The sequence below is a fragment of the Orycteropus afer genome, unplaced genomic scaffold (assembly GCF_000298275.1).
Source record: "Orycteropus afer afer isolate SDZICR_OR568_19922 unplaced genomic scaffold, OryAfe1.0 scaffold00248, whole genome shotgun sequence".
NCBI lineage: Eukaryota > Metazoa > Chordata > Mammalia > Tubulidentata > Orycteropodidae > Orycteropus > Orycteropus afer.
In genome coordinates, this window is record NW_006921835.1 from 2,619,364 (window position 1) to 2,633,833 (window position 14,470).

The 14,470-nt window shown below is 36.7% G+C and overlaps 1 protein-coding gene across 1 annotated transcript in view; it reads right to left on the reverse strand.

The window, feature by feature from the left end:
- LRRIQ3 (leucine rich repeats and IQ motif containing 3) overlaps positions 1–14,470 on the reverse strand; it is a 343,148-nt gene that overhangs the window by 11,250 nt on the left and 317,428 nt on the right. Inside the window, exon 6 of the mRNA XM_007949630.1 lies at positions 6,980–7,706. Coding sequence (XP_007947821.1) covers positions 6,980–7,706 — 727 coding nt within the window. The remainder of the gene's footprint in view (positions 1–6,979; positions 7,707–14,470) is intronic.

A 14,470-nucleotide genomic window follows, 5' to 3' on the forward strand; every position in this document is an offset into this window, starting at 1 on the left:
AATACTGTGGACTGCTAAAAGAACTAACAAATCTGTCCTGGAAGAAGTGCAGCTAGAATGATCCCTGGGAATGAAAATAGCCAGACTTCATCTCATCTATTATGGTCATGTTGTAAGAAGGGACTATTCTCTGGGGAGAGGGTCTCTGGAGGGTCAGCAAAAAAGGGGAAGGCCCACAATCAGATGGATTGAAGCAGTGGCTACAATGATGGGCTGGGGTATAGCAGGGATTGTGGGGCTGGCACAGGACTGGGCAGTGTTTCTTTCTGTTGTGCATAAGATCTCTATGAGTTGGAGATACTCAACAGCACCTAACAACAACACCATCACATTTGTTCATAATTCAAATATTTGCTTATCTTTTCCACTGTACTGTTAGTGGTTAGAAAATCAGGAACATCTTACTTTTCTCTGAGTGGAGGACAGGAGATAAGTGAAATGAATTAACACTTGGTGTTTAGTGAAGCCTTCTATTTTAAGGTTTCCTAGATTTTTCTCACATATTTATTATCTACCATCTTATTTGAATTCCGATTCTGTCTCTTTATAGTTATTATTTCTTGTGTTGTTACTTAACTCTCATAATCTTGCTCCTTCAGTGCTTACTTTTCCAGTAGACTTTCAATTTCTTGAGGCCAAATAATCTTCATATCCTCACATCACCTGCCATAGTAATCTCCAGTACCAAAAATAATAATCTCACTGCCATGGAGTCAATTCTGACTTATAGCAACCCCCACTGTTTTACGAGGTGGTAAATCTTTATGGAAATAGATTGCCCCTTCTCCCTTTTGTGGAATGGCTGGTAATAGCCAGTAGTAAATCACCACTTGAACTATTTGCATTGGAAGTAGAATTTCTGGTGACACAGTGGTGAAAGCTTTTGGCTGCTAACTAAAAGGTAGGCAGTTTAAACCTACCAGCCACTTTGTGGCTTCTGTAAAAATTTTCAGCCTTGGAATCCCTATGGGCCAGTTCTACTCTGTCCTATAGAGTGGCTGTGAGTCAGAATTGACTCAATGGCAATGGGTTTGGATTTTGCATTTGTCATTCCTTGGTAGAAATAGCAATGATTACATAAGAAAAGAAAAAAAAATGTGCACAGCAAATTTATTGGCATGAAATAAGCACTTGTTTTAAGATGGATACCTCACCTAATGACTAGTGAAATTATTTTCATAGCTTGATTAATTATATTTATCTAAGTATTTAATAATTCTGATTACATGCCTTCATTATACAAATGCTTAGGGAAACATGCACTATTCCTCAATTCAATAGCTTAGGTGTGAGTATAAATACACAAAAAGTACTCACTCTTCTCCAAACACAGTTATATAACTAAATGGCTTACATACACGACCATTACTAATTTTAAAACATGAATTTATATCTATATTCCTCCGTATTTACTGATTAAATATCATTAACAAAGTACAGCAGCAAGAGCTGAAGTAGAAATATAGATCAAATTGTTTTATAAAGGACCTCACAAATTAATCATGACCTCACTCCTCTCGTGATAACTGTTACAACTGAGGTTTAAATAAAGTACTATGAGAACACCTCCAAATGAAAGAGACAAATTCAGAATGGAAGAGCAGTTGGGGAGAGATAAAAATGGGGGTGACATTTGAGTTGGTTACTAAACCCCCAAAAAACCTACTGCCGTTAAGTCCATTTTAACTCTTAAAGACTCATTTGGACAAAGTAGAACTGCCCCATAGGGTGTCCAAGGCTGTAAATGTGTTTACAATGGCAGACTAGCTCATCTTTGTCCCACGAAGCAACTGGTGGGGTTGAACCACCGACCTTTTGTTTAGGAACATAATGCTTAACTAGTGGGCCACCAGGACTCCTTGGTTACTAAAAGATGGATAATAAGATTTTGCCAGTGGTTGGGCAGTTTTTATACTGCATGATGGGGGCAAAAAGTGGTGAGACCCAAGTGCACTCAGTCAAGCATCAGGGCCTAGTAGCATGTCTCCCTCAAGAGGAAAGGGCCTCTCCTTCACATAAAGTCACCAATTCCTTACCAATGTGAATACCCAAGGGCATTCTAATTTACACAGTAATATAGAGGCTTGTATAGCATAATGATATGAGGAAAATAACAGTAATATAGTCATGTATGCCCTGGTGGAGTTTATATTTGAAGAAAAAGGGGATCCAAAAACAAAACCAAACTCACTGCCATCGAGTCAGATCCGACTCATAGCAACCCCTCCTTGGGTTTCCAAGGCAGTATCACTACAGAAGTATATTGCCCAACCTTCCTTCCAAGGAGTGGTAGCTGGGTTTGAACCGCCAGCCTTCTGGTTAGCAGTCAAATGCCTTAGGCACTACACCACCAGAGCTCCTGAAAAAGGGATAGTATCAGTTCAGCCATTGAGACAAGAAAGTGTAAAGATGGATGGTATTGTTAGACACCATCAAGTCAGTTCCAACTCATAGTGACCTGATGTACAACAGAATGAACACTGCCTGGTCCTGTGGCTCCTCTATCATCCTCAACTGCTGATATGTGTAAGCCTATCATTGCAGCCCTTGGATCAATCCATCTGATTGAGGTCTTCCTCTTTTTTTGCTGACCTACCACTTTACCACATATCTTTACATCTCTTTTGATGTCTTTCTTCAGGGACTCATCCCTCTTGATAACATGTCTAAAGTACTAAGCTGAAGTCTTGCCATCACTTATAAGGAGTATTCTAGATGTACTTCTTATAAGGAAGATTTGTTCCTTCTGAGAGTCCATGGTCTATTAAACATTCATTGCCAACACCATAAGTCAAATACTACAATTCTTCTTGGATCTTCCTTATTCATTATCCAGCTTTTGCATGTATATAAGGCAACTGAAAATACCCTAGCTTGGTTAGGGAGTGGTGAATATTTCAGCTGGTCTCTGAAAGAGACAGTGCTATTAGGGGAAGAAGAAGGAGGTTTTAGGGGGAAATAAATGGTGTGATAGGAGTCTAAAAAGATAGACTGCAACTGACCATGGTATCCAAAATACCAGTCAGAGAACAGTAGATTTTATTCTGAGGGGAACTGCAAGCTATCAACACATTTAAGTGGAAATGGCATGATCAGACCTTTATTTTAAAAGGCTATGGATTGGGCAATCTACTTCCGTAGTAACACTGCCTTGGAAACCCAAGGAGGGGTTCCGTAGTAACACTGCCTTGGAAACCCAAGAAGGGGTTGTCCAACTCGATGGCACATAACAACAACACAACATGGATTGAGGAAATGATGGAGAATGGATATGAAGATCTCAGTAGTAAGGGTACTGTGAGCAATTATGAGAGCCTAAATTACAGCCCACCAGTTTGTCAGTTTGTTGTGCTGTGGTGGCTTGCATGTTGCTGTGAGGCTGGAGGCCATGCCACTGGTATTTCAAATACTAGCAGGGTCACCCATGGTGGACAGGTTTCAGTGGCACTTTCAGATGCAGATAGACTGGGAAGAAGGATTAATTTAAAAAATAAAGAAACAAACAAAAAAAAAAAAAAAAAAACAGGCCACTGGAAAACCTTATGAATAGCAATGAAACACTGTTGGATATATTACTGGAAAACTTCATGAGGAGATGTGAATTATTATCTGATATAGTCCCAGAAGATGAGCTTCTCAGGTTGGAAGCACTCAAAACATGACTGGGGAAGAGCTGCCTCTTCAAAGGAAAGTCGACCTTAATGACATGGATTGAGTAAAACTATCAGGACCTTCATTTGTTGATGGAGCACAACTCCACATGGGAAGAAACAGCTGCAAACATTCATTAATAATCAGAACATGGAATGTATGAAGTATGAATCTAGGAAAATTGGATGTTGTCGAAAATGAAATGGAATGGATAAAGATCAATATCCTAGGCATTAGTGAGCTGAAATGGACTAGTATTGGTCATTTTGAATCAGACAGTCATATGATCTACTATGTCATGAATGACAAACTGAAGTGGAATGGTGTTGCATTCATTGTCAAAAAGAACATCTCAAGATCTATCCTGAAGTACAATGCTGGCAGTGATAGGGTATATCCATACACCTACTAGGAAGATTTGTTACTACTATTATTCAAATTTACACACCAAGTACTAAAGACAAAGACAAAGAAATTGAAGATTTTTACCAACATCTGCAGTCTGAAATTGAACAAACATGCAATCAGGATGCATTGATAATTATTGGTGATTGGAATGCTAACGCTGGAAACAAAGAATCATCAGTAGTTGGAAAAATATGGCCTTGGTGATAGAAGTGATGCTGCAGATTGCATGATAGAATTTTTCAAGACCAATGACTTATTCATTACAGATACCTTCTTTTTTCAACAATAGAAACACCAGCTATATATGTAGACCTTGAAAAATGGAATACACAGACCTCAGAACCACTATGTCTGTGGAAAGAGGTGTCAGTATAATGCCAGAAGCTGACTGTGGAATAGACCATCAATTACTCATATGCAAGTTCAAGTTGAAGCTAAAGAAAATTAAAATAAGTCCATGACAACCAAAATACAACTTTGATCATATCTCAACTGAATTTAGAGACCATCTGAAGAACTGATTTGATTCACTGAACACTAATGACTGAAGATGAGTCAAGTTGTGTATAACATTAAGAACATCATATATGAAGAAAGGAAAAGGTCATTAAAAAGACAAGAAAAGAAGAAAAGGCCAAAACGGATGTCAGGAAAGACTCTGAAACTTGCTCTTCGATGGAGAGTAGCTAAAGCATATTGAAGAAATGCTGAAATGAAAGAAATGAACAGTATACTTCAAAAGGCAGTTCAAGAAGACAAAGTAAAGTATTATAATGAAATGTGCAAACAACCTAGAGTTAGAAAATGAAAAGGGAAGAATATGCTGAGCATTGTTCAAGCTGAAAGAACTCAAGTAAAAATTTAATCCATGAGTTGCAATACTGAAGAGGATTCTATGGGCAAAATATAGAAGGATGTAGGAAGCATCAAACGAAGATGGAGGGAATAGACAGAGTCACTCTATCAAAAAGAACTGTTCAGTGTCCAACTATTTCAAGAGGTAGCATAGGATCAAGAACCAAGGGTACTGAAGAAAGAAGTCAAAGCTTCACTAAAGGAATTGGTGAAAAACAAGGCTCCAGGAATTGATAAATACCCATTAAGATGTTTCAACAAATGGATGCAGTGCTGGAGGCACTTACTCATTTATGGCAATAAATTTGGAAGACAGCTACCTGGCCAACTAACAGGAAGAGATCATGATTTCTATCCATTCCAAAGAAAGGTGATCCAACAGAATATGGATATTATAGAACAGTATCATTAATTTCACATGCAAATAAAAACTTACTGAAGATCATCAAAAACAGTTGCAGCAGTATATTGACAGAAAACTGCCAGAAATGCAAGCTGGATTCTGAAGAGGACGTGGAATGAGGAACCTCACTGTTGACGTCAGATGGATCTTAGCTGAAAGCAATGAATATCCGAAAGATATCTACCTGTGTTTCATTATCTATGCAAAAATAATCAACTGTGCAGATTATAATTGATTATAGATAATGTTGCAACAAATTAGAATTCCAGAATACTTTAATTGTTCTCATGAGGAAACTCCACATAGACTAGGAGACTGTCATTCAAACAGAATAAAGTGATTCTTCATGGTTTAAAATCAGGAAGAGAGTACATCAGGGATGTATCCTTTCACCATACTTATTCAGTCTGTATCCTGAGCAAATAATCAGAGTAGATGGACTTTATGAAGAAGAATGTGGTGTCAGGATTGGAGGATGCAGATGATACAACCTTGCTTGATAAAAGTGAATATGATGTGAAACACTTACTGATAAAGATCAAAGACTATACTCTTCAGTATGGATTATACCTCAACATAAAGAAAATGAAAATCCTCATGACTGGACCAGTAAGCAACATGATGATAAACAGAAAAAAGGCTGAAGTTGTCAGGGATTTCATTTTACTTGGGTCCACAGTCAACATCCATGGAAGCAGCAGTCAGGAAATTAGACATCATACTGCACTGGGAAGATCTTCTGCAAAAGACTGTAAGTGTTAAGAAGCAATGATGTTACTTTGAAGACTAAAGTTTACCTGACCTAGGCCATGTTACCTTCAATAGCTTCATATGCATGTGAAAGCTGGATGATTAACAAGGAAGACCAAAGAAGAGTTAATTCCATTAAATTATGGTGTGGGCTAATAGTGACAATACCATGGACTGTCAGAAGAATGAACAAATATGTCCCAGAAGAAGTACAGCTAGAATGCTCCTTGCAGGTGAGAATGGCCAGACTTTGTCTCACCTATATTTGTTATGTTGTCAGAAGGGACCATTCCCTGGAGAAGGATATCATGCTTAGTAATGTAGAGGGTCAACAAAGAAGAGGAAGACTCTCAATGAGATTAACACAGTGGCTGCAATAAGGGGCTCAAGTATAGCAAGGATTGTGAGGATGGCCCAGGATTGTGCAGTATTTCTTTCTGTTGTATGTAGGGTCTCTATGAGATGGAGCTGACTCTACAATACCTAACAACCACCATATTACATTAGGAGAGGTGGGATGGAAAAGGAAGGACAGAAATAAAATGAATAGGATAGGGGAGAATATTCAATGTTATTAATGAGGGAGATTGAGTTGTAAAAGACTGAGGTTTCTAGCACTGATACAGAGGCTTATGATGATGTCATTTTCTACAATAAGAACATTCATTAAGAATCTTGCATGAGGATGGGGTTGGGGAGAGATAAAGTTGATTTGTCATATAATCTTTCCTAATATATTAATATGCAACACATATTAATATATCAATATGTATCATATTACATATTCTTTGCTTCCTTTTTCCAAACTAGATTATATTATGTTGTGAGACACTCTTTGTTACCACTCAACTTACTATGCAGTATTTGCATATAATAACATAAAAACTTCTACTGTATTGAAACTGTACCTACCTAATTTCCTTCATTTGTTTAAGCAACTCTTTCTGATATTTTTCTATTAGTAATTTTTGCTGAACAATGTGGCTTTTCTCTTTTAAAATAGCCTCATTCTTCCTCAATTTGTCGACTTTAATCATTCCTTGTGTGAAAAGAGTGCGCTCATTACTTAATTCTTGAATTATTAAGCGATCTGCAGACTTTTTCTTCTTTTCTTCTAGAAATCGAATTCTCCTCTCTCTGACTTTTTCAATGTAGTTGGATCTGTCCTGCCAACGTTGTTGTAAACTGTTCTGAATTGCCTCAGTATCTTTTTCATTTCGTTGTTGTACAGCATATTTTTTCTTACGTACACTTTCTTTGACAGCTTGTGTAGTTGTAGCTTTGTCTTCTTGTGCCGTGGCTACAGCTGCTACTTTTTTTTTATAGCTTTCGTATTTCTTTTGTTCTGAGTAATATCTATCAATATCACAAAGTACTTGGAGTTTTATACCACTTCTTTGTGTTATATAAAACTCTTTTTTTGCATTCCTCTCTGACAATGTGTCACTTTTAATTATTGGTTTTTGATGAATGGCAGATAATGGCTGGCCATATGTAGGAAAAAGATCTTGTTTTTGTTCTTTCAGTACTGCAGCATCCTTTGATGAATCTGAAGAAAGTATGGGTAGTTTAGACACTGTTATTCTAAAGCTGGCATCCAATACTTCATCCTCAATTTCATCTTCAGATTCCTTCTGACCTGCATCATACAGCAGAGAAATATGAATTAGCATCCAAAAGCCAAACTCACTGATGATGAGTGAGTGACCCACTCACAGTGACCCCTCCTTGGTTTTCCTGTATCTCTACACAAGTAGAGATGCTTGCCCAGTCTTTCTTCCTAGGAGTGGCTGGTGGGTTTGAACCACCAACCTTCTGGTTAGTAGTCAAATGCCTTAGGCACTACACCACCAGAGCTCCTATGAATTAACATAGTTAATATAAATAAGCATAGATTATTTTCTATGCCATTTTTTAAAAAATAACAACATTAATAAAGCCAATTGAAATCCTGTTATTTGCTTTCTTAAGAAGCATTTTTTTTTTTTTCCAATTCATATTGCTTCTCAGATTGTGAAAACAGATTTTTTTGGGGGGAGAAAGTCACTATTGAAACTTTTAAACACAGAAATGCATTATACCTAGTTCCTATATTCCCTGCGTTATCTCTATTATTTCTTACCATGACTCAATAGTGGCATCTTATCTCATACATAGTACTTAAGTCATATATATTATTTTTTTCATATAGTTATTTTATCTCATATTTGCAAAGGATTTTGTAATCAGTTTTACCTTTTTTAAGTAACTATGGGAAGGTTGGGCAATCTACTTCTGTAGTGATACTGCCTTGGAAACAAACCCAAGGAGGGGTCGCTATGAGTTGGGGCCGACTCAACAGTACATAACAACAACAACATGGCTAAAATTGATTTTCCCTACTTTGGATGTACAAACACATGTCATCTCAACCTCCTGTGTTATTGCTTGTGGCCATGTGACTAAGTTTCTCCACTGGAGTATAAGTAGAAGTAATATATGTTACTTCTGGTCTAAGGCTTTTAAGAAACAAATATGCTTCCTCCACATTGTCTCTTCTCACCATTACATAGAGATGAGGCTGAGGCTCTAGAATATCTACAAGGTAGAAGGCGCATGACTCTGAATCACTGCTTGAAAAATGACTTACTGACCAGGATTACCCATCTTGGACTCTTATGGAAACCGAAATAAATGGCAATTATATTTGAGTCAATATATATTTCTGGGTCTATTCTTTTAACATAACCTATTGCTAACCAGAAGCCTGGTGGTTCAAACCCACCAGCCACTCCTTGGAAGGAAGGTTGGGCAATCTACTTCCACAGTGATACTGCCTCAGAAACCCAAGGAGGGGTCGCTAGGAATCAGATTGACTCAACGGCAGTGAGTTTGGTTTGGTTTAACTAATAACAATAACTTGAATCACATTTTTGTTCATGTATTTATTTTTTTAAAAAACCTGCTGATGAAATCAGGATCAGGATGAATATGGGTTAAAAAGTTATACTTGTTAATCTTAAGAAAAGTTGTTTTTCATGTTTAACTGTTCCTCCCTCTACCTATTTAAATCACATCCTGCTAATTCTAATCTAAGAAGCCTGGTTGGTGCAAGGAGTTTGTGGCCAGTTGCTAATCTAAAGGTTGGCAATTTCAACCTATCTCATGGCTCCCTGGGAGAAATGCCTGGCAAACTGTTTCCATAAAGATTACAGCCAAGAAAACCCTATGGAGCAGTTCTACTCTGTAACAAATGCCATTGCGTGATTTGAGGGCTGATTCAATAGCTGCCAGCCAACCACAAATGCAACTCTAATACAAGGATTTTACCCTTTTTAATAAAAGATTCCCTTAATATATTTACATGTCAAAGTGCCAAATCTAATGATAAAAATTGTGTGGAAGTTAAGGTGGTCACAAAGGAGGGCAGGGACTGTGATCCATACAGGCCATGGGAGAGGAATGAATACCAGGAGTTTCACTAAAAGCCACAGGAGTATCAACATTAGAAAAGTAAGCAACTGTAGAGATAAGTAGGAAATCAAAGTCAAAGTGTCCAAGGGTATGTAATAAGAGTTTGTGTCCAAAGCAAGGCATTGGAGATACACAAGGAAAAAAGCCAGTTTCAGGTCTAGAGATGATGAATAGTCATGTAGAGCAATGACTGGAAAAGGTACTTTTGTGTTACTTGATTTTATGCATGAACTATGGGATGGGAAAAAGCTGACCAAGAATGAAAGTCCAAGGGTAGAAAACACAATACCAGTAAGTGACCAATACAATATGATTGCTCCTGATTTTTTTTTTTTTTTAGATAAAATCTTTTTGTGTTTTCAGTGAAAGTTTACACAGAAAATTAGGTTCCCATTTGGCAATTTCTACACAAGTTATTCAGTGACATTTGTAACATTTTCACAAAGTGTCAACATTTTCACTACAGTATTTTTAGGCAAATATTGTGCACCTGCCTTCTGTTTATTTGCCATTTTTTTAAAATATGTTGTTGTACAAAATTAACATAGCATGCTTACAAAAATACCTGGGGGGGGGAGGGAGCAGTTGGGAAAAAAAAAAAAAGTAGAAGACTCACATTATTTGAGTGAAAATACGTAACTGCATTCTTGTTCCATTTCCATTGCTCTAGTTTTCCATCATCCCCCTTGTCTTCTTATCTTTGCTTTAGAGTAATTGTTGACCTTTTGGTCTCATATAGACGTTTTTATAATGGAGCCTTGTACTTACAGCTAATATCTTTTATTTTGTGTGCCAATCTATTATTTCTCTAAAATGTGATCTCAGGATGGTTTCAGTTCAAGGTCTGAAGAGCAAGTAAAGAGGATAATCTCAGGGACTCCTCCAGTCTCAACTGGTCCAGTAAGGCAGGAGTTTTTAAGATTTTGAGTCTGTTACACATCTTTCTCCCATTTTATCCAGGTCCATCTATTGTGACCCTGATCAGTTCCTTGTTTTCAGGGCTGAATATTTTAATGCATGTAAACCTGGCCTCCTCAGTGAAACTGAGAACTTTTTGAGGACAGAGGCTCAACTTTATTATGTATATTAACTGCACACATTTGGTGAAGAAAGGATACTTTTTTTCTATTCTAATCTTACTTGAACTCTCAATAGCATTTACCACAGTAGATCATTTTTTCTTCTTGAAACTACTCTCTTCCCTCACCCCAGATTCTATAACACAAAGCTCTTCTGTTACTCTTCCTACCTGTTTTGAGTCACTTTCTCAGTTTCATTTGCTGGCCATTCCTTCTCTGCCAAATCTCTTTAATGTGGGGTTCATGAGGACTTGATACTGGGTTTCCTTCCCATCTCTCTCTCCTTTCTCTCTTTAAATGATTCAGTGTTATGGTTTTAATTACAATCACTATGCTGATAACTCTCAATTTTTAATCTTACTTGGAAGGATTACAGGTATTTTACAAGCTTGGCTCACTTAAACCCAATATCTTGTTTGCTACGAGAAATATACTTCCTGTAAAACTAACCCTCCTTCTCTCAGTAAATGACACCTAAAAAAGTTAGTCTTTCCACATCAATTTTATCAGCAAATCCTATAGATTTTACTTCCAAAATCAAACTCAAATTCACTGATCTTTCTTCATCAGCCTACTTCAGACCTATATCAACTCTTACTCTATTACAATAACGTTCTGAAGTAGTCTCTGCATTTCCCAATACACAAACAATTCACTGTCCACAAAGTGGTCAAGCTAGCGCACCCTCTTAAATCTGTGTCTTTGACAGTTTCTGACTTATATATACCTTTATGATAAAATCCTAACTTCTTACGAAAAAAAAACCTTTGCTTGTCTTTAATCTGTTTATTTACCCAAAATAATCTTGAATCACATCCCAGTACATTTACTATGCTGTAACCAAGACATGAGTTAACTGTGAGGTCATTTCTAGGCATGATTATTGGGTGCTATGACTATAAACAATGAAAATAAGGTCAATTCTAACTACAATTTATTTTTCATTTTTTAATTGTGATTTGAGTGAAGATTTACAGAGAAAATTCACGTTCCATACAGCAGTTCACATACACTTTGTCTCACGACATTGACCACAATTTACCACAATGCAACAGCTCCTCTCCCATTTCCTCCCAATAATTACCTCTTCCCTGTGTCCATCCCTCCATATCCTCCTGCCCCCTGAGCTGTCTCCCGGTGCATAAGCAGCCCTTCTCTCTCCCATGATTGTTCTCTCCAAGGAGTGTATCTACCTCAGGTAAATGTTTAACTCATATGCCTGTCTTTTGCTTGGCTGGAAGCCACAGGTGTGAGTTCACTTCCAGACCTGATGGGCAGCTAGGGGCCATAGTCTCAGTGGTTCCACCAGGCTCTATCAGACCAGTAAACCTGCCCCTGCTTTTTTTTTCTCCAAATGATTTTGAGTTTTGTCCACATTGTTCTCCCTCTCTATCCAGGATCTCCTACATAGATCCCCTTCCAATTGGTTGACATTGGTAGCCAGGAACTAACTACAATTTTTTAAAAGAAAAGTTAAATTTTACTTTGCTGTTGTTGTTGTTATGTGCCATCGAGTCAGCCCCAAATCATAGCGGCCCCTCCTTGGGTTTCCAAGGCAGTTATCACTACAGAAATAGATTGCCCAACCTTCCTCCCAAGGAGTGCCTGATGGGTTTGAACTGCCAGCCTTCTGGTTAGCAGTCAAGTACTTAGTTGAATAAATATGTGGGTACATATTATGTACTAAGAACTTCAAAAAATGAGAAAAGTACTGGACCTCAAGAATCTCATAGAGGAGGAAGAAAATGAGTAAAACAGATAGTTTCAAAATACTATGGCAAATGTTAAGATAGATGTATATACAAGGAGTCTTGGAAATATAGAAGAAAGACATTTTATCCCATCTGGATCTTGATTTTGGAAGTAAAATCTACAGGATTTGCTGATAACATTGATGTGGAAAGACTAACTTTTTAGGTGTCATTTACTGAGAGAAGGAGGGTTAGTTTTACAATTGTGGAGAATAGTCAAGTTTATTCTTAAGGAGAGTCTTTGTTTCACATTTGCAATATTAAGAACTCCATGTTTTGGGTATATTGGAAAATTAAGTGAATCTGAAAAAGATGTGGAAGAGAGAACAGGAAACAAGATTATTCCAGGCAAATGAAATTTCATAACCAAAGATACAGATAGGAGGAAAAGAGCATATAATTTAGTTTTACAGAATATAAAGTTAGTACCAATTGTGGGACATTCAAGTGAAAATGCCTAGCAAACAGACAGCTATGTGAACTGGATCTAAATGTTAAAAGACAAGGTAGATCTGGAAATAGAAATTTAGGAGCCGATAGCATAGAGGTTTTTAGGTAAAATTAAGCTTAGCTAAGAGAAGAGAAGAGCTAAAGATGGAATCTTATGGAAACGTAATACATGATATGTGTATATGAGGTAAATCAAATGTGAAGAAGAAAAAAAGAAAACCTGTGGCTATACACTCTTGGCATGACACTGTATATAAAGGGATTTACTATATTATATTATACATGTTGGTTTGCCATGGGAAATCCCAGGGTATCCTTATTGTCCTAGAAGTTTATTTACATTGACCTCTTTCCCTCTCAGAAGCAACTTAAATTGGAAGATAAATTTTAAGGTCATATTAGCAATAGGGACACTGACTAATGGATAGCCTAGTAGCAGGAGAGTAACATTGTGCTGTTTGTATTACTTTAACTTAATAAAGTTCCTGTAGAATTTCTGAAACTGGACAGATATGTAATAAATGTTTTGATAAAGATTACAACAAGAGATTTCCAGAGCTCTATGAGAGCTGCGACAACATCTGTTTTGCATGCCACGCTATACTAAGCACTTAAAGGCTGTCTAATGCCTGATAGGCTTATTATGTGTCTAATGAATATTTTTTTTAGGGGAAGCTAGGCCAATTCAGGGATACACTTCTGCTTGGGTAGTGGGCTGCCAACAATTAATTTACACTTTCTTCTCATCTTCTGTTCTTAGTTTTCTTTCCTTATTCCCCTCATATATCCCATTATTCCACTAACAGTGCCAAAGTTCTTAAATATAATAGTCACAATCTGAATCAGAATTTGGTATTTGTACTTCTTATATTTGCTCATGCTTTCTCACTTGATTGAAAACCTTCCTTTGCATCGTTATCTTTTTTTAAAAATAATCACTCATTTGAATTATAGAAATACTATCATTTATTGAGACATTGTCACATGGTAGGCACTAGCTAACCTCTTTAAATTTATATTACCATTTATGTTAATCCTTGTAACACCCTTACAAAGCAGATTTTATGTATCACTAATCACAATACTATTAATATTTACTGAGAGTTTACTATATGTCAAATCATGCTGAGTTGTTTAAAAAAATCTTATTTATCTTAATACTCTTATTAAGTAAGAATTGTTAAGTAAGTACTCTTACCACTCTCATTTTAAGATTAAAAACACACCACCACCCAAAAAATAAGACTTAAAGAAGTCAAATAGCTGGCATATTGGCATAAGATCCCAACATATGAACAAAATACAAAAAAACAAATTCATGAGGACTCTGGAGAAATTTTTTAAAAAGAGGTATATTTTCATTGTCTGCTAAAAAGAAGCATCAACATTCTTATAATAGAATCTACTATGTCATAACATAGCATTTTCAATGCCCATGAAAGAATAAAAATGTGTAATATAAATAACAATTATTTCATAAAGGATGGTAAAGGTTGCAAAATAAATGGACCAATATGGGTGTATGATTTCTCCATTTTTGTAGAAATGATACCATTAGTATCAAGGAGATTGTTAAAATTAAGTGTGTATATATATATATATATATATATACACTTAATATAAGGGAGCTCTGGTAGCATAGTGGCTAAGACACTTGCCTGCTAACCAGA